Source organism: Schistocerca serialis, chromosome 6 (assembly GCF_023864345.2).
Source record: "Schistocerca serialis cubense isolate TAMUIC-IGC-003099 chromosome 6, iqSchSeri2.2, whole genome shotgun sequence".
In the NCBI taxonomy this organism is placed as follows: Eukaryota; Metazoa; Arthropoda; class Insecta; order Orthoptera; family Acrididae; genus Schistocerca; species Schistocerca serialis.
In genome coordinates this window covers 560,765,245-560,791,509 of record NC_064643.1, presented here as the reverse complement: position 1 = coordinate 560,791,509, position 26,265 = coordinate 560,765,245, and the positions used below count along the sequence as shown (strand labels likewise).

General features: G+C 39.3%; 2 protein-coding genes across 7 annotated transcripts in view; one reads left to right on the top strand and one right to left on the bottom strand.

Moving 5' to 3' along the window:
* The window catches only part of LOC126485127 (probable phosphorylase b kinase regulatory subunit beta), a 188,420-nt gene that overhangs the window by 122,483 nt on the left and 39,672 nt on the right, over nt 1-26,265 (bottom strand). For all 5 annotated transcript variants that reach the window (XM_050108765.1, XM_050108766.1, XM_050108767.1 and 2 more), the window contains 5 exons: nt 23,432-23,639; nt 22,842-23,038; nt 18,324-18,483; nt 14,728-14,925; nt 13,804-13,942 (listed from right to left, as the gene is read on the bottom strand). In XM_050108765.1, the coding sequence (XP_049964722.1) occupies nt 13,804-13,942; nt 14,728-14,925; nt 18,324-18,483; nt 22,842-23,038; nt 23,432-23,639 (902 nt within the window). The remainder of the gene's footprint in view (nt 1-13,803; nt 13,943-14,727; nt 14,926-18,323; nt 18,484-22,841; nt 23,039-23,431; nt 23,640-26,265) is intronic.
* Nucleotides 1-26,265, top strand: part of LOC126485128 (uncharacterized) — an 81,214-nt gene that overhangs the window by 44,235 nt on the left and 10,714 nt on the right. The window lies entirely within an intron of this gene.

The following is a 26,265-nucleotide window of genomic DNA, read 5'->3' as shown; positions in this document are numbered from 1 at the left end:
AGTAACTGCAGGAGAACTGGAAGTATCAGTGTAAGATCTGAAGAAATAACCTCCCTACATGAGAGAGTATTAAAAACCCACTGGTTAACTGCCAAAGTATTTACAATAAAATGCCAGGGTTTGAAGTGCTCCTAAAATGCGGCGAAGCTCACATAATAGCAGGTAAACCTGAAACTGACAGCAACAAGATTTTGGGGGAAATTTAAGTGTATATTGAAAGGATAGGCTGATGAGAAATGGAGGTGGTGTATTTGTTGCAACTGTAGTGCACTGATCATGTACTGGCATAATTGTGTGAATCTGAGGAGTGTATTCCAGCTGCACTGCCAGCAGGCGAGTCTGGAATGTTGTCACTGTAATAATTCAACAACATTGATGCAATGTTGTGAGGCAGGTTAGCTTTCTGAAACAGCAGGCTCAGTGCTACTGCACAAACTCATGCAGCACAGTGCAAGAAAGATTTCCACACTGGCAGCCACAATGGTGTTTTAGGATATGTGACTGGTAGTAGTGCCAGCACGCAACAAACATGCTGTTGTCAGCTATAAGCACTGGACATTTTGCAATGAAATTACTCTCAGTCTCGAAACTCTAGTTGTATGAGGGGGCTATGCCAGATGAGGCCACCACATGGAACTGCCAGTAGAAGTCACTGACTAGAGGCACTATGATTTGGTGTCAGAATTAACAGTAGCTTTGTCATTCAGCACAGTATTGGGATCATGATCTTCTGTGTCAACACAGTGCAGTACGTGATGAACAATTTTGTTATTTTATGGCTGGCTTAACAGACATGGAACAAGGCATGACTGTCATCATAACTTGAAGGCATAGTCTGGAGGAGCCAACTGACTTGCCTGAGCTTAAGGCAAGACCCACAAGAAAGATAGGCCGTGGTGTGTACGTCACAGAATGTGACACTGCAGGTTTTACAAGTGCCAGCAGCTGTCTCCAGCAGGGAGTGAGTAGCTATTTCAGATGACTTTAATAGTTCTTGACTGCACATTTAAATGCATGCAAGCTCTCGACAGCACATGACAAAGTTACCACTTTTAGTGGGTACCTTACCAATTACATATTGGTTTGCCTTGGGCCTTGCACAGAGCGAGTGATTGCAATGAATAGAGGACAAGCCGAATAGTGTGATGTCACATGTTCGTTGCGAGGCTAGTATTTCTTGTGGGGCCCAGTTTAAGGGTAACTTGGTGTCTGTTGGGTTTACACAATGCAACCTGTTTGGGCATACTGTACCATACACAGTGTCAGTGCCTCTAACCCATTTATACATGTCATTGGTATGGTCATATTGAAGTGTAGAGAAGCTAGGTGATTCATGATACGATGTAAAGAGTAGTTCATGATTACTTCTTGGAGTTGTGTTTTTTTTTGTACGTATTTTATCTAATTAGGAGTAAAAGTGTTGCAATGGCAGAGTCGGAGATGCAAGGCTTGCTAGAGCCAGAAGCATCATTGGTATTGTTAGAAAAGATAGTAGAGCTGGCAGTGGATAGTATGAGTTACATGGGTGGTTGACATCTAGGGATGAACAGTCAGCATTGTTTCATGCACCACAGTATGAGGTGGATCCACCTGCCACAGGATTAATTTCCCTTCTTCTGGAAAATCATCTGAAGGTGTGCAGTGATTCTTGTAGGACCAAAGGACGTTGGCGGAGATAGGTCGTTGGACCGACAATCAGTTGTTGCTAGTAGCAAAATTGTGGCTAATGGGAGAAGCAAAAAAAATACATAAAGTGTAGAGAGGGATTAAAGAATGCAGCAAACTTACATTAGGTGGAGAAAGGGCTTTTACAAAGATAAAGAAACAGAATAGTGCGAGGTATTTTTGGAGAGGCTGAGCATTTGTGAAGAGACATGGGAAAATTATGGAAGATTTTGCTGACAGGAAGAGGGAAGTTAATATACATGCAAATGCAGCTTTGTTGCAAGACGCTGAGCACAGGGGATTTGATTCTTTTCTGAAGGAGGTATTGTCAGAGGTGTCAAGAAGGGTGCATCCAGATGCACCAAATGATCTGCAGTCTGCTATTAGGTTAGTGATGGAATGTGAAGAAGTTTATGTATCATCAGGGATATGGGATAGACATATCATATTTTCTGCAAACATTTAGCATTACTGGTGTGGATGGACGCAGCACTTACAGATGCAGTGTCACCAATAGCAGGGAAGGGGGGATTTGGGGGGGGGGGGGGGGGGAAGAAGAAGAAAGGAAAGTATCAGCAGCAGAGTTTTTATAATGGACTTGGGGATGGACAAGAAGGTAGTAAGCAGCCACTAAATGCAAGGGGAATTTGAAGTCCAGCTAAAGGTATTCCCGTTAAAATCACATGCAATGAATACTTATGCAGAGGTGGAGCGTGCAGGAATAGTTAAATGAAATGAAATAATCATGTAGCATTGTTGGCTGGAAGGCCCCATCCAGGGAAGTTCGGCCACCGGGTTGCAAGTCTTACTTCAGGTGACACCACACTGGGTGACGTGGATGTTGGTGATGATGAAATGATGATGTGGACAACACAACACCCAGTCCACGAGCAGAGAAAATGGGTGGTGTAAGAAGTAAAGTGTACAAGTTTTTGTTGAATACAGGGGCACATGGTGTGTCTTAGTAGGACGGCGGCAATGGAACCCACTACACTTTTTCTTGTAGTCAGCATGAGCCTTCTGATGAAATGTTATGTGCCAAGAAAGTCACCTCTGGTTGCCCAAACACACACTTCAACATGTTTAGGACAACATTGTAAGTAGCGAGATGTGTGAAAACCTGAGTACAAAGCTGCTTGTGTAATTCTGACATTTTTGAGAAGCTGAGATCATCATCAAGGTAGGCAAAACAAAGTGGCAGTCCTCGTAGTACAGAATCGACGAATCTCTGCCAGGTTTGTGCCGTATGCCTGAGGCCAGAGGTCACAAACACGCTCACAAATAAACCAAAAGGTGTAGTTATTACCCTCTTGGGAATGTCTTTCTTGGCCACAGGGATCTCTGTGAATGCTTTGGCACAGTCAAGGACACTGAACACTCATTTCCCACTCAATGCTGGTTGTAATCTTTTAAGTGTGGCACTGGTTAATGATCTGGTATAGTCCTAGCATTCAAAGCACAGTAGTTCCTGCATGGCTGCCATGCACCTTCTTTTTGGGGACCAGGTGCAGCAGACTTGACCAGTGGACAAATGTCTTATTCCTTCTGCTAGCATAGCTTCAAACTCAGTCTTTGCTATGGGATATCTGTCTGGGGCCAACCGCCTCGGCCTACACAAAACGGAGGGACCTGCACTGGTATTAGTAAAATGAATAGTACTGTGGTACACCTGCTGTGGGGCCCCGGGAAGCCTGAAAAGTGTTGGGAACTGGTCGAGTAGTTGGTGAACTCGCCTGCCGCCACCTGGACAAGTTTGACATCACAGTTGGCCACATGACGTCGAGACATTGATATCTGGTCTCTTGACAGCCTGGTGACTGTCCAGCAGGCAGGTGTTGGTGACATCAAGCAGTAGGTGATAGTGGATGAGTAGGTCCACCCCAATGATTGATTCCGCTAAATTGGTGATGACAAATTTCCATGTTATTGCATGATGCAGTTCCAAGCCTAATTCTATATGCTGTGTTCCATATGTTTGAATATTGGAAACTGGAATAGTGGGCTGTTGTCATCTTGTAGGTGGTGATTGGGTGATACTTATGTGCCTTGTCCTCCAGCAGAATACTTAAATCTGAGCAGGTAACTATCAAGAATTCGCGTCACAGCTTACGGTCGGTGAGATACGGGTGGGAAGAGGGACAGACAGGTGTGTCAACTTCAGCTTGCCACTTAACATTTTTATATGAAAATGCCGCACCACACTTATGTGCTTGATCCCCAAATTGCTGATGATACCGGCATAAATTCATGACTTGGGCATCAATGCGATGGGAGGCATTGTGACTGGAGCAGCTCCACGATCGCCCTTGGTAATTACTTTTAGTGCCACAATCAGTGAGGAGTTCACTCAGTTGATTAGACAGAGCATCAATTTTTCTCATCCAGCCATCATTTAATTGTTGCTCCAATGCTGTCACTTTTTTTGAAAGCTTGTTGCAATCAGGTTTTGTTTCTGTTGCGGTGCTGTTGCACATAAGGATAGCATCAGATCCAGAAGTGGCCACAGTAGCATCCCGTATCCTGTCAGCCAATACAGCCACTTCATCCAAGGACATCTCAGTAAGATTCACTTATCGCTTTAACTTGTGCTGCCAGGCTACTGCTCCATATTGTGTGTAGTAATGTGTCTGGCTCGGTGTGAGCATCCACTTTGCTTCTTAAGAGATGCACAAATTGTGAAGGTTTCTTGTCACCGATGTCTTCTTGTGTAAGTAGCTATGGTACTCTCTTCTCTTCAGAGGCAGACACTCGGTGTATTAATTCCAACTTCAGTTTAGAATATGCACCGTGTCCAGTGGTGTCATTATTATATTTTATACTTCTGCTGTGATTCTGTGGTCAAGTTGACTTACTACCAGGGCAAATTTAGTAGCGTCCATCATTATGCCAGAACATAACAAAAGTTGCTTCTACTTGTGCCAACCAGAGGGTTGGAATGGTAGGCCAGAACGGTGGAAGTCATACCACCAGTCTTCACGTATATGCATTTCTTAATCTGGCATTTTGTTACTGCATATCACTGTTTTCTTGTCACAAACTCTTCGTCTGAGCAATGATCACATCAGGATCACCAATGAAGCTATCTTATAGGTCTATAAGATAGCCACTAAACTGCGTGTGATGTGTGGGTGTACAGCACACAGCAAATGCAAGCATTATTCTTTCTACCATATTCAAAAAACTCTCCACTCTCAGCTATGTATAGGAAAGTAGTGTATGTCGAGAACAAGAACATTGATTGGAAATGAGAAGGATAAGTAAACTTGTCACTATGACAGATAATAACAGAATAATCATATTAAAAACTAAAACCACGGAGTTCAATAGTGTCTCTTCTTAGGTATGGAATAAGCGAGCACATCAGCGCCATAGGTGGTGAGCACGCGAACTTCTTTGATGTAACTTGGGAATCAGCTGATTTTGCTGCAGAATGCGTGATCTCCACAATCACCACAATTTCATTCTAGAAACATCCCCCAGGCTGTGGCTAATCCCTGTCTCTGCAATATCCTTTCTTCCATGAGTGCTAGTTCCATAAGATTTGCAGAAGAACTTCTGTGAAGTTTAGAAGGTTTGAGACGAGGTACTGGTGGAAGTAAAGCTGTGAGGACGTGTTGTGAGTTGTGCTTGGGTAGCTCAGTTGGTAGAGCACTTCCCTACGTGCGAAAGGCAAAGGTCTCGAGTTTGAGTCTTGGTCTGGCACACAGTTTTAATCTGCCTGGAAGTTTCATATCAGCACACACTCCACAGCAGAATGAAAATTTCATCCTGGAAACATTCCACAGGCTGTAGCTAAGCCATATCTCTACAATATCTTTCCTTCCAGGAGTGTTTGTCTTGCAAGTTTTGCAAAAGAGCTTCTGTGATGTTTGGAAGATAGGAGACAAGGTAATGGTGGAAGTAAAGTTATGAGGATGGGTTATGAGTCATACTTGGGTAGCCTCAGTTTGTAGAGCACTTGACCACGAAAGGCAAAGGTTTCAATTTCGATTCTTTATCTGGCGAACAATTTTAATTTGCTGGAAAGCTTCATATCAGTGCACACTCTGTCGCAGAGTGAAAATTTCATTCTGCATATTTTTATTGTTAGTATGAGCTACATTTGTATAGATTTGTGATAAGAACTAAAAGTTAAAATTTGTGTTAAGCTACACCAGCACCCCAGTTCACTCAAAATACAAAAATATGAGTAATTAGAAGCATGTAATGACATAATTCTAGCAAGCACAAAGATAACAAATTTAACTGAATGCGCCAGGGGTTCTTGGTAAACGAGGCCTATTGTAAACAATTACACAAATACACACTATTTTTACCTATGTTTCAAAACACTTCTGCTCTCCCCTGTATTGCCATGAGCAAATTATCAATGATTTGTATTTAACTCCTTTCTGCACTGAAGCACGATATAGTAGAATGATGTGTAGAACATCTTTAGGGTTCTGTACCTCAGTCTGCCGAAACGGAATTATCGTATGATCACTTTGTTGTCCATCTGTCCATCCGACTGTCTGTCTGTCTGTCTGTCAACTGTTAAAAACTCCTTTTCTCAGGAATGGGTACACATATCAATTAGAAATTTTTGCCACACACTAACTTCTATGGTCCCTTGGTGGTGTAATAAAGTGATGCTCCTAAGTTGCCTACGTCCATGCACTCACAAGATACGGCCATTTATGTTACATATTTTGATATTCACAAACTCGCTCATCAAAATCTATAGGGTTTTCGATCTAGAATCATGAAATTTGGCATGATGCATCAATTAATAGTAAAAGTAAAGAGGAAAACCCAAAAAGTGTTAATTTGTTATTATATCACACGAAAAAATATTTATTTTGTCATTTGTTGTCCAACTTCAAACTTAAAATCCAAACATTTTCAAAAGTCTTGGAATTTCCAATGCCAATATCTTGCCAGTTCCAATGTTGTTGTTTTTTTTGTCATCAGTCTCCTGCCTGGATTGATGTGGCTTGCCAAGAATTTCTCTCTTGTGCCAACCTCTTCATTTCAGAGTAGCATTTGCAACCTACACTCTCAATTATTTGCTGGATGTATACCAGTCTCTGTCTTCCTCTGCAGTTTTTGCTTTCAACAGTTCCATTTAGTACCAAAGAAGTTATTTCCCTGATGTACAAGATGTACAGATGTCCTACCATCCTGTCCCTTTTTCCATATATTCCTTTCCTCTCCAATTCTCCAGAGAACATCCTCATTCCTTACCTTATCATTCCACTACATTTCCGACATTCTTCTGTAGCACCTCATCTCCAATGCTTCAATTCTCTTATGTTTCATTACCACACAATACTGTGCTTCAAACACACATTCTCAGAAATTTTTTCGTCAAATTAAAGCCTATGTTTGATACTAGTAGACTTCTCATGGCCCTGAATGCCCTATTTAACACTGCTTGTCTGCTTTTTATGTCCTCCCTTCTGCATTCATCATGGGTTATTCTGCTACCTAAGTAACAGAATTCCTTAACTTCATCTTCTTTGTGATCACCAATCCTGATGTTAAGTTTCTTGCTGTTCTCATTTCTGTCACTTCTCATTTGTTTCGTCTTTCTTTGATTTACTCTTAGTCCATATTCCATACTCATTGACTGTTCATTCAATTTAGCAAAATCCTGTAATTCTTCCTCATTTTCCGTGAGAATAGCAAAGTCATCATAGAATCTTATCACTGATATCGTTTCGCCTAGAATTTTAATTCCACTCTTGAAACCTTTCTTTTATTTTTGTCATTGCTTCTTCAGTGTATATATTGAACAGTAGGAGTGAAAGGTTGTAGCTCTGTCATACACGCTTTTTAATCCCACCATTTCATTCTTGGCCTTTCACTCTTAATGTTCCCTCTTGGTTCTTGTACATATTGTATATTACCTGTCTTTCTCTATGGCTTACTCCTATTTTTCTCAGAATTTCAAACATCTTGCACCATTTTACATTACCAACCACTTTTTCCATTTCAAAAAATCCTAAGAATGGGTCTTGATTTTTCTTTAGTCTTACCTCCATTATCAGCTGTAATGTTAGACCTGCCTCTCTGGTGCTTTTACTTTTCATAAAGCCAAACTGATCGTCATCTAAGACATCCTAAATTCTCTTTTCCATTTTTCAGTATATTATTCTTGTCAGCAGCTTTTATGCATGAGCTGTTGAGCTGATTATGCAATAATTCTTGCACTTGTCAGCTCTTGCAGTCTTCGGAATTCTGTGGATGATGTTTCTCCGAAAGTCAGATGGTATGCTGCCAGATTCATACATTCTACACAGCAACGTGAATAGTCATTTTCTTGTCACCTGCCTCAGTGATTTTAGAAATTCTAATGGAATGTTATCCATCCCACCTGCCTTATTCAATCTTAAGTCTTCCAAAGCTCTGATTCTAATGCTGGATCCCCTACCTCTTCTAAACTGACTCTTACTTCTTCTTTCATCACATAATCACAGGCCTTCAATGTACTCTTTCCACCTATCTGCTCTCTCCTCTGCGTTTAGCAGTGGAATTCCCATTGCACTATCCTCGCTTTTAACTTCAACGAATGTTGTTTTGACTTTACTATATGGTAAGTCAGACCTTCTGGCAATCATTTCCTTTCTGATTTCTTCACATTCTGCATGCAGTCATTTAGCATTAGCTTCTCTGTACTTCCTATTTATTTCATTCCTAAGTAACTTGCATTTTTCTTTTCCTGAATGTCCCAGAACATTTTTATACTTCCTCCTTTTGTCTATCAACTGAAGTATCTCTTTTGTTACCCATGGTTTCTTCACAGCTACCTTCTTTGTATCTATGTGATTGCCCTTTCTAGAGATGTCCATTACTCTTAAACTGAACTGCCTACTGAGATATTGCTTATTAGAGTATCTATAACCTAAGAGAACTTCATGCCTATCTCTTCATTCCTTAGTACTTCTGTATCCCACTTTTTTTGCACATTGATTCCAATTTAGCTTCTTGAACTTCAGCCTACTCTTCATAAATACTACTACACATGAGTCTATATCTGCTCAAGGGTACACCTTACAATCCAGTATCTGATTTCAGAATCTCTGCCTGAACATGATGTAATCTAATTGAAATCTTCCCTTATATCCTGGCTTTTCCAAGTATATCTCCTCCTCTTGTGACTCTTGAACAGAATATTCACTATTACAGAACTTAATTATTCTTTCTCATCTCTCATTCCTGCTACCGAGCCCATATTCTCCTGTAACCCTTTCTTCTACTTCTTTCCCTATAACCACATTCCAATCCCCTATGAATATTAGACTTCCATCGCCCTTTACGTACTCAGTTACATGTCCAATATCCTCATATACTTTCTCTATCTCTTCTTCTCGGCTTGCGACATCGGAATGTATACCTGAACTATCATTGTCAGTATTGGTTTGCTGTTGATTCTGATGAAACACCAATATCACTGAACTGTTCACATTAATTCACTCTCTGACAATCCACTCCTGTTGCACCATTTTCTGCTGCTGTTGATATTATCCTATACTTATCTGACAAGAAATCCTTGTCTTCTTTCCATTTCACTTTACTGACCCCTCACTATATCTAGATTATGATTTAGCATTTCAGTTTACAGATTTTCAGGACATGTGGCCTTGAACTGAAAGGTGTCACGATGATCTCTCCCCTGGCAAAAGATTCTGGACTGGTCCCCCCGATACAGGAAAAAAAGAATCATTGAAATTCTCAATTCCCTGGATGAATGAACTGTTTATATACATAACTAAGTTTGTGCAGAGCCCTCAGAGCAATTTTTCTTCTAGTGTAATGTTTGTGAATATCTGTATTACTCTCAAAACTTCTCCTGTCAAGACTGATATGGGCAGGATGAACTGTTATAGAACTTTGCTCTTTTCAGCAAAATATCCCAGCAAGCTGGAAGTTCCCAGTTGGGAATATTTGGGAGAGGATTTCTTGTTCCAGCAGTCACCATCTGATGTTGTTGTTGTGGTCTTCAGTCCTGAGACTGGTTTGATGCAGCTCTCCATGCTACCCTATCCTGTGCAAGTTTCTTCATTTCCCAGTACCTACTGCAACCTACATACTTCTGAATCTGCTTAGCGTATTCATCTCTTGGTCTCCCTCTACAATTTTTACCCTCCAAGCTGCACTCCAATGCTAAATTTGTGATCCCTTGATGTCTCAGAACATGTCCTACCAACCAGTCCCTTCTTCTCGTCAAGTTGTGCCACAAACTCCTCATCTCCCCAATTCTATTCAATACCTCCTCATTAGTTATGTGATCTACTCATCTAATCTTCAGCATTCTTCTGTAGCACCACATTTCGAAAGCTTCTATTCTTTCCTGTTGAAACTATTTATCGTCCATGTTTCACTTCCATACATGACTATACTCCATACAAATACTTTCAGAAACGACTTCCTGACACTTAAATCTATACTCGATGTTAACAAATTTCTCTTCTTCAGAAAGGCTTTCCTTGCCATTGCCAGTCTACATTTTATATCCTCTCTACTTCGACCATCATCAGTTATTTTGCTCCCCAAATAGCAAAACTACTTTACTACTTTAAGTGTCTCATTTCCTAATCTAATTCCCTCAGCATCACCCGACTTAATTCGACTACATTCCATTATCCTCGTTTTGTTCTTGTTGATGTTCATCTTATATCCTCCTTTCGAGACAATGTCCATTCCGTTCAACTGCTCTTCCAAGTCCTTTGCTGTCTCTGACAGAATTACAATGTCATCGGCGAACCTCAAAGTTTTTATTTCTTCTCCATGGATTTTAATACCTACTCCGAATTTTTCTTTTGTTTCCTTTACTGCTTGCTCAATACACAGATTGAATAGCATTGGGGAGAGGCTACAACACTGTCTCACTCCCTTCCCAACCACTTCTTCCCTTTCATGTCCCTCGACACTCATAACTGCCATCTGGTTTCTGTACAAATTGTAAATAGCCTTTTGCTCCCTGTATTTTGCCCCTGCCACCTTTAGAATTTGGAATAGAGTATTCCAGTCAACATTGTCAAAAGCTTTCTCTAAGGTTACAAATGCTAGACACGTAGGTTTGCCTTTCCTTAATCTTTCTTGTAAGATAATTCATAAGGTCAGTATTGCCTCACGTGTTGCAATATTTCTACGGAATCCAAACTGATCTTCCCCGATGTCAGCTTCTACCAGTTTTCCCATTCGTCTGGAAAGAATTCGTGTTAGTATTTTGAAGCTGTGACTTATTAAACTGATAGTTCGGTAATTTTCACATCTATCAACACCTGCTTTCTTTGTGAGTGGAATTATTATATTCTTCTTGAAGTCTGAGGGTACTTCGCCTGCCTCATACATCTTCCTCAGCAGATGGTAGAGTTTTGTCAGGACTGGCTCTCCCAAGGCCGCCAGTAGTTCTCATGGAATGTTGTCTACTCCCAGGGCCATGTTTCGGCTCAGGTCTTTCAGTGCTCTGTCAAATTCTTCACGCAGTATCGTATCTCCCATTTCATCTTCATCTGCATTCTCTTCCATTTCTATAATATTGCCCTCAAGTGGATCGCCCTTGTATTGACCCTCTATATACTCCTTCCACCTTTCTGCTTTCCCTTCTTTGGTTGGAACTGGGTTTCCATCTGAGCTCTTGATATTCATACATGTGGTTCTCTTTTCTCCAAAGGTCTCTTTAATTTTCCTGTGCGCTGTATCTATCTTACCCCTAGTGAGATAAGCCTCTACATCCTTACATTTGTCCTCTAGCCATCCCTGCTTAGCCATTTTGCACTTCCTGTCGATCTCATTTTTGAGATGTTTGTATTCCTTTTTGCCTGCTTCATTTACTGCATTTTTATATTTTCTCCTTTCATCAATTGAATTCACTATTTCTTCTGTTATCCAAGGATTTCTACTAGCCCTCGTCTTTTTACCTACTTGATCCTCTGCTGCCTTCACTACATCATCCCTCAGAGCTACCCATTCTTCTTCTACTGTACTTCTTTCCCCCACTGCTGTCAATTGTTCCCTTATGCTCTCCCTGAAACTCTGTACAACCTCTGGTTCTTTCAGTTTATCCAGGTCCCATCTCCTTAAATTCCCACCTTTTTGCAGTTTCTTCAGTTTTAATCTGCAGTTCATAACCAATAGATTGTGGTCAGAGTCCACATCTGCCCCTGGAAATGTCTAACAATTTAAAACCTGGTTCCTAAATCTCTGTCTTACCATTATATAATCTATCTGATACCTTTTACTATCTCTGGGATTCTTCCATGTATACAACCTTCTTTTATGATTCTTGAACCAAGTGTTAGCTATGATTAAGTTATGCTCTGTGCAAAATTCTACCAGACGGCTTCCTCTTTCATTTCTTAGCCCCAATCCATTTTCACCTACTATGTTTCCTTCTCTCCCTTTTCCTACACTCGATTTCCAGTCACCCATGACTATTAAATTTTCGTCTCCCTTCACTACCTGAATAATTTCTTTTATCTCATCATACATTTCTTCAATTTCTTCACCATCTGCAGAGCTAGTTGGCATATAAACTTGTACTACTGTAGTAGGCGTGGACTTCGTATCTATCTTGGCCATAATAATGCATTCACTATGCTGTTTGTAGTAGCTTACCCGCACACCTATTTTTTAATTCATTATTAAACCTACTCCTGCATTACCTCTATTTGATTTTGTATTTATAACCCTGTATTCACCTGACCAGAAGTCTTGTTCCTCCTGCCACTGAACTTCACTAATTCCCACTATATCTAACTTTAACCTATCCATTCCCCTTTTTAAATTTTCTAACCTACCTGCTCGATTAAGGGATCTGACATTCCACACTCCGATCCGTAGAACGCCAGTTTTCTTTCTCCTGATAACAACGTCCTCTTGAGTAGTCCCTGCCCGGAGATCCGAATGGGGGACTATTTTACCTCCGGAATATTTTACCCAAGAGGACGCCATCATCATTTAACCATACAGTAAAGCTGCATGCCCTCAGGAAAAATTATGGCTGTAGTTTCCCCTTCCTTTCAGCCGTTCGCAGTACCAGCACAGCAAGGCCATTTTGGTTATTGTTACAAGGCCAGATCAGTCAATCATCCAGACTGTTGCCCCTGCAACTGCTAAAAAGGCTGCTGCCCCTCTTCAGCAACCACAGGTTTGTCTGGCCTCTTAACAGATCTTAACAGATCCATTGTGGTTGCACCTACGGTACGGCCATCTGTATCGCTGAGGCACGCAAGCCTCCCCACCAACGGCAAGGTCCATGGTTCATGGGGGGGCATCATCTGATAACCAAAGGAAACTTTCCTAAAACGTTGTTCAGAATCTCTCCCCCCCAGCCCAGTGTAGTATTGTGCACTGTATAAGACAAAAACAAATAAAATCTGTGTATGTGTGGGCGTGTTTGAGTAAATGCATTATAAGGTCATTGTTAATATTTCCAGCCAGTTAAACATACACCTGCAAGATGAAAATTGTGAAACAAACAATCCCAATGATTTTCTTTTCTGCAACAATTTTTTTACCTAAATGGTGAATAATTCCAGAATATTAACTCAGAGAACATTTGTGCCTGAACATATGCAAAATATGTTAACTTAGTGATTTCAAAGCCCTCAAAGTTAGTAATTATTTTTGTAGCAGAAACAGCTGAACTTAATGGTTTTGTAGATTTACTACAGGGTTTCAGCAATTTCATTTTTCATCAATAAGTATTCTTATTTAAGTTAGAAGATCCCCCGCTCCCATATGTTTATGTCTTGAGAATAGAGTGTGGAATATTAAAAATCAAATAAACAAAATTTTGTAAAACACAAACAAAAAAATGTTTCCTTCTATAATTGGAAATAGAACTTTCAAACACGACTTTCTGTGAAAGTCTAGTTTGTTTAATTCATTTTCAAACAACATTTAGACAGCTTCTGACCAGTTTTCTTCACGTACCATGAGCAATGGCTATGAATGCATAAGAAACTACTGCTGATGCATTCTCGAAAGAACAGTTGGTGAAGTAATTGAAAAAAAAAGGACACCAACAGCCCAGACAGGCACCCAAAAAATTGTTCTTTATGTATAATATTGAAATGGCAAGAAACAGCAAGTACTGTTTTCACTAACATGAGTTCTACATATTTCATCATGGATAACAAAGCAACATACCACCATTAGTGTCCCTTTTTATTTCCGTTTTCAATAAATTTTGGTATTCTTCAACTTGATCTGGCAATGTTTTAAAGACTCCATCAATTATCATGAACATGTAAAAGAGAGGCCACTCACATTCAATATTTTCAAATTCCTGAAAAATACAAAAAAAAGGAAACATACATAAAATGATAAATAAAATCTTTTCTGAATGGAGAAATCAAAAGTTTGACCAATGAATATGTCATATCTGTAGAAGATACTATTGTATATCTAAAAACAAAGATGATGTGACTTACCAAACGAAAGTGCTGGCACGTCGATAGATACACAAACAAACACAAACATACACACAAAATTCTAGCTTTCGCAACCAATGGTTGTCTCGTCAGGAAAGAGGGAAGGAGAGGGAAAGATGAAAGGATTTGGGTTTTAAGGGAGAGGGTAAGGAGTCATTCCAATCCCGGGAGCGGAAAGACTTACCTTAGGGGGAAAAAAGGACGGGTATACACTCGCACACACACACATATCCATCCACACATATACAGACACAAGCTTGTGTCTGTATATGTGTGGATGGATATGTGTGTGTGTGTGCGAGTGTATACCCGTCCTTTTTTCCCCCTAAGATAAGTCTTTCCGCTCCCGGGATTGGAATGACTCCTTACCCTCTCCCTTAAAACCCAAATCCTTTCGTCTTTCCCTCTCCTTCCCTCTTTCCTGACGAGACAACCATTGGTTGCGAAAGCTAGAATTTTGTGTGTATGTTTGTGTTTGTTTGTGTGTCTATCGACGTGCCAGCGCTTTCATTTGGTAAGTCACATCATCTTTGTTTAGATATATTTTTTCCCACGTGGAATGTTTCCTTCTATTATATTCAGAAGATACTATTGTGTATGATTTAGATAAACTAGAACTTAATAATCACATTGTCAATACCCTTATCTCCCCTTCATTATAGAATCTTCGCTTATCATCTTCCAGTTTACATTTGAAGCCATCTCGTCCAAAACGCCTAAACCCATATGAACCTTTCAGTCGACGAATGATATTTGCTTTAGTCTCTTCATACAAAACCTCCTCATGGGTTGCAAAAGCTGGGAATGATACTGTTGGGATCAATGATGAATCAGCTCCCTAAGACACAAATTAACCAAATGTTAGGAGCATTCAAGCTTTATACAAGAAAAATCTGAGTAATCTGAGTTAATAAAATATAGAAGTAAAAATGAATATTTATATTACTTGAGAGATAAGACTTCCTATCTGTGCCTTCCTCGTCATTTATTCATTAACACATCTAGTTCCACAGGACTGAAATGAGGAGCCAATCTACATGGCCATTGAATGAGTCACTAAATGAAATTACATCAGAAATATAATAATAAATGAAATACAATGTATAGAAAAACAAGCTATCAGGTGGTTATGTTTAAAGTTCTGTTGCTTCAAGCACTGCAGTGCAGGCTGCATACATTGCAGGACACTGATACATCATAGCTACAGTTATTAATCGGTGTGCTCATGGAGTATACAGAAAAAAAAAAAAAAAAAAAAAAAAAAAAATAGTTCCACTTTCTGCCACCTGCTGAAAATATGGCACTGTAAGCAGTCAAAATGTGAACTGTTTCCTGTTTTTATGTCACTATGCTGTTTGTCACTTGGTGACATCTTTTGCTTTCTTTTGTGAAGTGACTGTAGGTGGAAAGGATTAAAAAGGATGAAGTTTTCCATGTGAAATGCAATGGCTACTAACAAGAAAGACCATCCACTGCTGGTAAAGTTGTTTTATCAAAATTATAGCAATAGCAGCCCTGCAGGAATAATTCCAACAGAAACAGCTATGAAGAGGCCCCATGTCAATGCATGAGCTAAAGAATACGAACAAGAAATCTGAAGAAATAAGTGAATTTGGTGGTGCAGCACAGAGGATATGGCCTTTTCTCATGGCAGTTGCTGATGAATTTGCTGTAGTCATAGCCAGCCATACACCACATGCCTCAAATTCTGTATCCAGTGCTCGAGCATGTCATCGGAATTATCTCTCTCCTGGTCAATGGTTCAAAAAACTTTGTGGTGCCTTTGACACTGGTATCCCTATATGAACCACAATGTGCACTAAATGAATCCCTAAGACAGGCTACAAAACCATGACTTTGCCCTTCATATATTCATAGAAGTGAATGATATGTGGTTGGGGATTATTCTTTGGATGGGTGGGCCACATTTTGCTCTGCACTGTGCCAAGAATGCAGAGGACTGTCACATATGAGTTTCTACTCTGCCAAATAGTGTGCAAGAACATCCACTGCACTCACCTTATGTGACTGTGTAGTGTGGCTTCACAAGCTCCTTCATTCTTAGTGCATTTTTCATCGAGGAGATAAAACCTTGCGGGCCTGTTAGGTGTACAGCAGCATCTGCACATGGACCTCCTTGTGCAGCTCTTAATTGCAGCTTTGCAAGAACACAACTGTGCCTACACCACTATTTTCATACAAGATGGGGTGACACCACAAACCACTTGCCAAGTGAAAGATTTGCTTTGAGAAACCTCCAGTAAAGATTGCATCAACTCTAGGCAATTCCAAGATGTTTGGCCTACCAGATCCCTCAACCTAAATTCATGTGACTTCTCATTGTGAGGATATCTGGAAGACTGTGTCTGCCGGGGATGTATCCAGACTCTTCCTGATCAAAAGGATAGCATACTATGACATATTGATCTGATTACCTGCGAATGCTATGAGCAGGTGTCGACCATGTCGTGTTATAAATGCAAAATGTTGCTGAGTCCGGAGATCATACTGAATGAATGTTCTAACTTGTGACCATATCCTAATAAACATGCTACAATCACTGTTATCTTGTATTTGATTGTTCCTCCCCTCTTACTGCAATTTTGAGCATGCTGTGTTATGGATGCACCATATCACTGAGTCACGAGGCCGTAATGAACATATGTTGTAACTTGTGACTACATTCTAATAAACATGCCAGAACCACTGACATCACGTGTTTGATAGTTCCTCCCCTCTTCTTGCACCCACACCACATTCTGACTGCTTATAACACCATATTTTCACCTGGTGACAGAAAGTCGAACTATCACTTTCTTCAGCAAACTCGGCACCAATTAATGAACATACCAACAATAGTTCAGCATCCTGCAATGTATACAGCCCACATTACAGCTTCCGAACACCATCAGTTTAATTATAACCACCCTGTGTGTTGGCACACACACAGAAAACTTAACAGGTATCAATACTGGGGGTTTATAGCTTCATAGCTGTAATAGCAGTGGAGCTGGCAAAACCTCATACACATATATTATACAGAACAGGATTTATGTATGTACGTTAGTTTGTTTGTATGTCCAATATCTCATCCTAAGCCCCTGCATCGATTTCAATCAAATTTGGTACACCACATACTGTTTGCTATGTGAGAATAAGCAGTGTGGGGGTTAGAATCTACCAGCTCCCAAAGGAGCACAGATAAGGGCAAAAATGGATTTAAACCCCTGATACAGGCTTTCCTGCATGACAGACATGTCGTGTGTGTAGTATTGGAATGCCCTGGAAGGACTACATGTGCAGATAGCCATGGCTGAGCAGAAAGTTGGAAAGGGGGATGGGAGGGGGAGGAGAAGATGAATAGTGAAAGAGGGGGGAGGATGTGGTGCTAGAGAAAGGGAGGAGGAGGAGGAGGAGGAGGAGGTGAACAGGCACAGAGAGGGAAGGAGGGATGGACAGAGAATGAAGGGATGGACAGAGAGAGAGAGAGAGAGAGAGAGAGAGAGAGAGAGGAGGATGAGATGGATAGAGAGAGTGGGTAGGAGGAGACAGATAGAGAAAGGGGGAGGAGAATATGGACAGAGGGAGGAGAAGAAAGATATGGCTAGAGAGAGGGGATGGAGGAGATGGACAAAGAGAGGGGGGAAGAGGAGATGGAGAGACAGGGAGTATGGGGAGGAAGAGATAGTCAGATGGACATCGAAAGATGAGATGGACATAGAGACAGGGGGGAGGAATAGGTGGACACAGAGAGGGAGGAAAAGGAAATGGATACCATATACAAGTTGACTGGGCAAGGGAAGCCACAGGGGAAAGGAGAGCATTAGCATATTCAACAAAATTATTCAGGAATCAGCTTAAATTAAAAACTTCCTGACAGAATAGAAAGCGTGAGATATGAGGCAATTCTTCTACTTAGACTTGAATGAGCAATGACTACTACTAATATTTTTTTAAATTCTTGTGGTAAAGGTGATGATAGGTCTATTTAAAAAATTCAGTGACTGTTCTCCATTTGCGTGAGTGTGTGAGTGTGTGTGTGTGTGTGTGTGAGTGTGTGTGTGTGTGTGAGAGAGAGAGAGAGAGAGAGAGAGAGAGAGAGAGAGAGAGAGAGAGAGAGAGAGAGAGAGAGATAGAACGTCAGGATCCAGTTGTTCACATTTCAGCTATTAGTTAACAGAAGCCTTTCTTATGTTGCACAGTGTGTTAAGAATTAATTGAAGGTGATATTAATACCTTTGAGCTGGATTCCCTAGGCAGTAATGTCTCAAAGATGCTTCGATTACGATTATGAGCATCAATGTCAACATATATAACTGACCATGAAGCTCCTTTGTCACCAAATAGGTTGCATCCATTAATGGCTTCTAGAGCACTTTTTGCCATGCCAATTGAACTGAAAGTAGAATAAAATTGACATTACACCAAGATAATCTTCCTTCATAATACACTTTTCTATGTCAGTTACTAATCATCATCAGGCACAAGATGCTTTTTAATTACAACGCAGCTACTTATATGACGTTCCAACTCCTGTTATGTAACATCAAAATCGGAAACTGGACATCAAAACTCAGTACAAAGACTAAACAGAAGATCTCACATGTTGATCATATAATAGTGCAATGCAGTCAACTTATGGATACATGCAAAATTGTTGCAACATATTTGTTAGCTGTCTAAACCACAAAAGTTCAACGTGGTTCCATAGACACACAAAGTTATGGTGACTGTGTTTAGGGAAAAGCAGTGTTCTACACTATAGAAATTCAGAGTAGGCCCTAATAGTGAAACTGTTAATTCCATGGGAAGTGTAAGAAACCATACAATGTAAAATACTTGGACTCCTGATAAAGCATTTTTGTTTTTATGATAATGCTTGCCTCGTCACAGCAGTAAAAATGCAGGCGTTGGAAACACTTAACTGAGAACGCTTTCAACATCCACTATAACTGCCCCAAACCAATCTTTGAACATGGTGACGACATAGCCTGAGAAGTCACTTGTTAAGATATGACAGTTGCCACAAGAATTAGAAGTTGAAGGCTTCCAAGGTCTTGGCAAGTGCTTAAATTTATGGAGGACATATTTTGAAAAGTAAAATAAATTCATGGTAGTACTTGTGGAGCTGATGTTTTCTTTTTTTATGTTTTTTTTAATGTTGGTACATGCTGTACAATAATGTAAGTCAAGTGTCAACTTGACGTGGAAATAATTTTGCTTATACAGTTTCCAAAGTACTTAGGAATGTATGTTTCCTTCAAATGAATAAAAGAGAATACCATGCCATCAAATGCTTCTTTTGTAAGTGTGAAGGCTTCCACAGTCTATGTGAATTTAACTAAAATCCTCTTGTTTTGGGCAGTTTATATTCAATGTAAATTCATCTAAGACTGCTGAAAGTTTGTAAAGATTCTACTCCTTCATACCCACAGCTAAGAAATGGGTCTCTCAATTGTAATGTACTGTATTCAACATGAAAACAATGTATATGATGGGTTTCTCAAATCTATAATCAAGGTGTTAGAAGTACCTGACACCATAGGTATAACAGAAGATAATATGGCATAATTTACTTGTTGAATTAACTACAAAAATTCTTTTTCCAAGAAGAGCACAACAATTGTTGAATGGCACAAATGAAAAAAAAAAAACTTGCCAATTTTTGAACTTTTTTTTTAGGAAATCCAATTGATTTCAAAAAAGTGGGAACTGTGAATGAAATGTAGGTCTAGCACTTGATGTCAGAAATGAAACAGCAATGAATGCAAGGAGTGAGGGAGGGACCTGGAACTCTTGTAGCAAAATAGGCATTGTTGCTTATACCTGCTATACAGTGAGGTGACAAAAGTCATGGGATAGCGATAAGCACATACACAGATGGTGATAGTATTGTGTATATCTGGTATAAAAGAGCAGTGCATTGGTGGATGTCATTTGTACTCAGGTGATTCATGTGAAAAGGTGTCCGATGGGATTATAGCTGCATGACAGGAATTAATAGACTCTGAAAACAGAATGGTAGTAGGAGCTAGACACAATGGGACTTTCCATTTTGGAAACTGTTCGGGAATTCAATATTCCAAGATCCACTCTATCAAGTGTGTGCCAAGAATACCAAATTTCAGGCATTACCTCTCACCACAGATGATGCAGTGGCTGACAGCCTTCACTTAACGACTGAGAGCTGTGCCATTTGCTTAGAGTTGTCAGTGCTAACAGGCAAGCAGTATTGTGTGAAACAACTACAGAAATCAATGTGTGGTGTAAAACAATATATACATTAGAACAGTGTGGCAAAATTAGGTGGAAACGGGCTATGGCAGAAGATGACTGAAGAAAGTGCCTTTCCTAACAGCACGACATTGCCTGCGGCGCCTCTCATGGGCTCGTGATCACATTGGTTGGACCCTAGATGATTGGAAAACCATGGACTGGTCAAATGAATCCTGATTTCAGTTAGTAAGAGCTGATGGTACGGTCTGAGTGTGGTGCTGACACCACAAAGCCATGGACCAAAGTTGTCAACAAGGCTCTTTGCAAGCTGGTGGTGGCTCCATAATGGGGTGGGCTGTGTTTGCATGGAACTGACTGAGCACTCTGGTCCAACTGAACCAATCATTGGCTGGAAATGGCTGTGTTCAGCTACTTGGAGACCATCTGCAGCATTTCATGGAATTCATGTTCCAAATAACTATGGAATTTTTATGGGTAACAATGCGCCATGTCACCAGGCCATTGTTCTTTGCAGTTGGTTTGAAGAACATTCTTGACAATTTGAGTGAATGATCTGGCAACCCAGTTTGTCCAACATGCATCCCATCAAACATTTATGGGCCATAATTGAGAGGTCACTTCATGCACAAAATCCTACACCTGTAACACTTCCAGAATTATGGGCGGCTGCACAGGCGGCATGATTCAGTACTTCTGCAGGGGCTTCCAATGACTTTTTGAGCCCATGTCCTGTTGAGTTGCTGCACTATACCAGGCAAAAGGATGTCCGACGTCACATTAGGAGGTATCCCATGACTTTTTTCACCTGAGTGAAAAAGGCAATGACCAGTACCTACTTGGATGCAAGAAAGATTATTCTTCTTTCTTACATCCCAAAATATAAGTCTTCTGGACTCACTGGATGAAAAAATTCACAAGAAGAAGCCTGGATTACTAATAAATAAAACAATCATTCATCAGAACAATGCAGCTGCCCACAAAGTTGCTTTTGCTAGTGGAAACACTGAATGATTTGAAGCATCAATTTTGCAAACACCTCCCTATCCACCCGATTTAACGCCCTCTACTTTACACATATTCCTACAGCCCAACAAATTTGGATTGGGAAATGTTTTAAATCCACTTATTATAGTTTGGTACCCAAAGAAGGCTTTGTTGCAGACCATTCAGGCATTTCACGGGAAGAATTTATTCACTGGAAATAATGTTTTACAAAGCACACTGCCCTACAGGGGACTACACAAAAAATAAACGTATTTCCAACTTAAAAACAAGGACTTTCACTGTTAGGCTGGGAAATGCTCTCCTCACATTGTATTATGGCACTGCATCAACAGTACAACTAAAGTAGAAGGGATGTTCATAAAATTCATTGCCTGATAAATAGAACAAAAGTTTAATCGATCATATTTTCATATTATAAACTAGAAGATTCATCTGAGAAAACCTGTAAATTCAAGAGACAGATGGGACAACCAGTGCTTCCACTCAGGGGAAGCATATTCCAGAACACCAAAAGCAAACACATTTGTCTGGGGATTGTTTGATAGGCTGGGGAGGGGGTATGCAGTAGGATAAGAAGAATCCAGCTTTTGTGTTGGCATTTCCTCGTAGCCTGGATTCTTGGTGCATTGCTCCCCTCCCCACCCACGAACACACAATGACACCAGTCTCACTCCTGTCCAACTACCTCAGAAAAGTTCTCTATTGTTCCTGAAAAAGGAACCTATATTTCTGAAAGCTAAGGAGTACTGTTATCTACTGTTTTTCTGGGACTGAAGATATGAGAATTTAATATCTTTTAATTTTTTTAAGACAGCCATCCAATGCCATTAAAAGAAGTCCAGTCCTCTTTGGTAGCAGTTCTGTGGTTCTGAAGGCAGTCTATAAGCACTAAACCATGAGAATCACTGCAGATGTAATTTTTTATTTCTTTGGTACACTTGTACCTTCCACCACCCCTTGTTTCTACTACCCCTTTGTCTCTGGCCCTTAGTGATGAATCCGTGTTTCAAGTACTATTATGACATCTTGAATAAACTCACTGGAATCACATTCAAACATGTCTAGAAACTCTTGAACAACATTCAATCGGATTTGTATTTGGTCAACAGTCAACAGATAAATCACTCAGCAAACAGAAAGGTTTTTCAAACTCAAAACATTTTGTAAAATATATCAGCTATTGTCTAACAAGATCTTTGCTTACATAGCTTCTTTTGGTTATCAATGACTGCTATAGAGCTGTTTAGCTTAAAATATATAAATTAAAAAGAATCACTGTTCAAATAGAATTCGACAAATGTAATGCAAGACGTATGGTATCATCAGGGAAAGACATTGATTTTCCATAGTCTACAATTTCAGGAGCTCATGTTTACAATTTAAAACATTTTAACTGTAAAAATGAAATCTACTGTCTTGCATAAATTATGTAATTACTGCTGTATGATGTCAATATAATATAACAAACAAGAAAATTATGATAAGTACTCCAAAAATTTAAAAAATATATACCTGGCATGTATTTCAGGGGTACCATTATTATACTTGCTTCCTCTTTCCCACATTCCAAAATCTGGCGTGCGATATGCTCGTTCAACATAATAAACCAAATTTTGCACAAATGCCACCTCATCTTGTGTGTATATAATTTGCAAACCTGAGGTTATCATTTGCACTAGGAACAACAGGTATAGTGAAACAACATCAATCTGTGAGAGAAACAAAACACTATAAAAAATGTCACACTGCTTGTTTTTCTCAGCAAGATAGAAAAAAAAGGTGAGTCAATATACCGAAAATATGGGTTAGGTGTCCAAATAGATACAATCCTTTGATACTTATTTCTTAATGAAACTAAGAGTACTGATTTTCTTAAAAAAATTCAAAAACTTGTGAGAGAAACAAAACACTATAAAAAATGTCACACTGCTTGTTTTTCTCAGCAAGATAGAAAAAAAAGGTGAGTCAATATACCGAAAATATGGGTTAGGTGTCCAAATAGATACAATCCTTTGATACTTATTTCTTAATGAAACTAAGAGTACTGATTTTCTTAAAAAAATTCAAAAACTGTGTTCAAACAATAAGTACTTATATTTTACCTGCAAGTGTGAATAATCATCATCACTGAATACTTCATCACCAGTGATTAAATGGAATTTGCAGTGAAGTGCATATTTGCTGCTCTGTTGCTTTTTGAAAAGTTCTATGCGATGTGATTGCTTAATCCAGCATTCTAATATTCCTCTCATACATTTTACTGCCGACTGGCCCAATTCATGGGATTTTCCTCGGTCATCATCAATGCGCCTACAAGAAGCATTATATAGTATCACTGTTCACTGAAGCCAACCAAAAGAACATGCAAATATAAACAGACTAATAAAAATGGAGAGAAAATATTAAGATATAACAAATGCCATACAAAACTAAAAGAAGTGAGAGAGAAAAGTGACTGAAGAGGCAAAACTACGCAGCTAAAAGAGTAACTACTTTGGTATCCTTCAGACCAGATAAGGTAGCTGGAGCATAAAAGGTAACAAAAGTAAGAGAACTAAACCAGGACATTTTACATTTTTACAGCAAGATTTTTATTTATAGTCATATACCTTTTGTCTGGTTTCACGTCATCTTCTATTTTTCCTATCTTGTGCTAGGCTATTCATATGTGTATCTACATCTACGTGCACAATAAACTGTTTTACATATTCTTGTTTCTTTCTACTGGTCCTTTCAGTATCAAATTTTCTATTCATATATGCTTTGGTATTTGTCCCATTAAAAATCATTTCTTCTGCCTTGGTATGTAATGCATTATTTGCACCCAAAATCCTTCCTTGTTGCTCTTCGTTTTATACTTCATCCTGATGTAACCAGAAGGCTGGCACCTTTTCAAAACTACTGTTTTCTCTTTCACAGAGGGAACAGCGTCCTGGCAGCAGTATACAACTTAAATAAAGCAGTTACTGAAATGGTTACATAGCTGGTGCCATACTGTAACATTTAAATCATTATTTGCACAGTTTCAGACTTTCCAAAAATATCATTTATGATGGATGAAATTTAGCAGTATATGTTTTGCAACTGTTACTATTCACCTCTTTTGTCATTTCTCAGGAGGACAAACCACCTAAACTCTCTTTGTTAGTTTTGTTAATCCTGAAAGCCAAGAAAAGCAACTGTGAGTTTATGAAAGTACACTGATGTACCAGAACTTGCAAAACCATAGTCATTGCTCACTAATGAACATATTGCCATCAGCTCTTCTATGGTATTCATATTTAAGACTACATGTATAATCACCCATTAGCAGTATTGGGTACCTCCCATTCTGCGACTATGCAAACTGTTCAATCCATTGACAACAGTCTTCCTAAATCTGTTCTTCCTTGTGGTTGATATTGTAGCATTTTTCAGAACAGCCTATTTTCTGGCACTGTGACAATAAGCTGATGACATTTAATTGGTATGTTAGTTCATCATGCACCATTCTTTTATATCTCATTGTTTTCTTACATTTTCACTTCTCACTTTGTCCTTCAGTGCCCACATGCATCTATCTGTGTACTGTTTTATTCTGCCTTCGTCATTTTGACAGAGTGTCCAACACTGTAAAATCTAATTTGTATGTCTTTCTTTATTTGTTTATCAAAGTTTCTTTTCAATTATTTCATTTAATTGGTAACAATTTGTTAAATACTTCTCTATATCTGTCTGGTCTGTAAATTGCAGAATATTGTACCAAAATACATAAAGTCTGATACCCATTCTAATAATTTGTTATTAACACAAATTTTTCTTCATTCCCAGTAGTACCAATTATCATCATTTTATTATCTGAAACTTTCATACAGTCCTATGAGAAAAGTTTTGAAGTTTGTATTCAGACCTTTGTCACTCATCTTTCGTTTCAGTCATTACCATCTAGTCATCTGCCAATAATAATGTTAGCAGCAATGTGTTTTTTTCAATTTTAACACCAGGGGAGTTTGTTTCTTTCCAATCTTAGAGTGAGGCATCTGTATAGATACTAAATAATAATAGTGATAAACCACGTCATTTTCTAGGTTCTCAATTAATCTCTATTGTTTTACCATTTTCCTGGGATAATTTAAACTGGGCACTAAAATGCCGCTATTGCATATTTTAAGAGCAAATCATCATCATTTTGATAAACAAATATACCTCATTATTGGTTCAGATGAAGAAGACATTGGAAGGCAGATACATATAACAGTATTCCTAATTGCTTAATGTCAGTAAAGTGAAGCATCATTTTTAAATCTTCAATAATATTATGGAAAGGATAGATTCCTGTTCACCATATAGAGGAGATGTTGAGTAGCAGACAGGCTGTCTGCAACTCAACACTCCTTTATATGGTGAGTAGCAAATTATCCTTTTCATAATACTGTCATTATTCCACGCTGGATTTGCCAACGATTTTTAAATCATCTGTGCTTGATCACAAGTGATCCCAGCACCAGTAATTTTGATTTTTCCCAAAGGGACTAACCGGATCCCAAACCTTTAGCAGCAGATTTTGATTATGAGAACAAACAAATGTCTAAATTGCTTTCAACAGCATAAATTTCAGCTTTTTAGAATGACAAAATCTTTCCTATTGGTGTAAGCCGTGATTGTTAACATACTGGAGATCAGCGACATAGCTCCTGCATCTCACAGATTTACTCCAAAAAGACAAGTGACATAGGACCACCATCAGCCATTTCTCAGGTTTCTAAATGTATTCCAGTGTTTGTTTTGTTTCTGACATCTGTGAACAGGTATTCTATGATTTTTGTACTACCATGAAAAAATACAGTTGCCGGCACCTGTCACTCATATTGGCAAGAAAGGAAAGTTACTTGCTTTGTGGTGTGCTGAATCATCTTGTTGACAAATGCAAGGACACACAACGTCACGCACAGAGCGT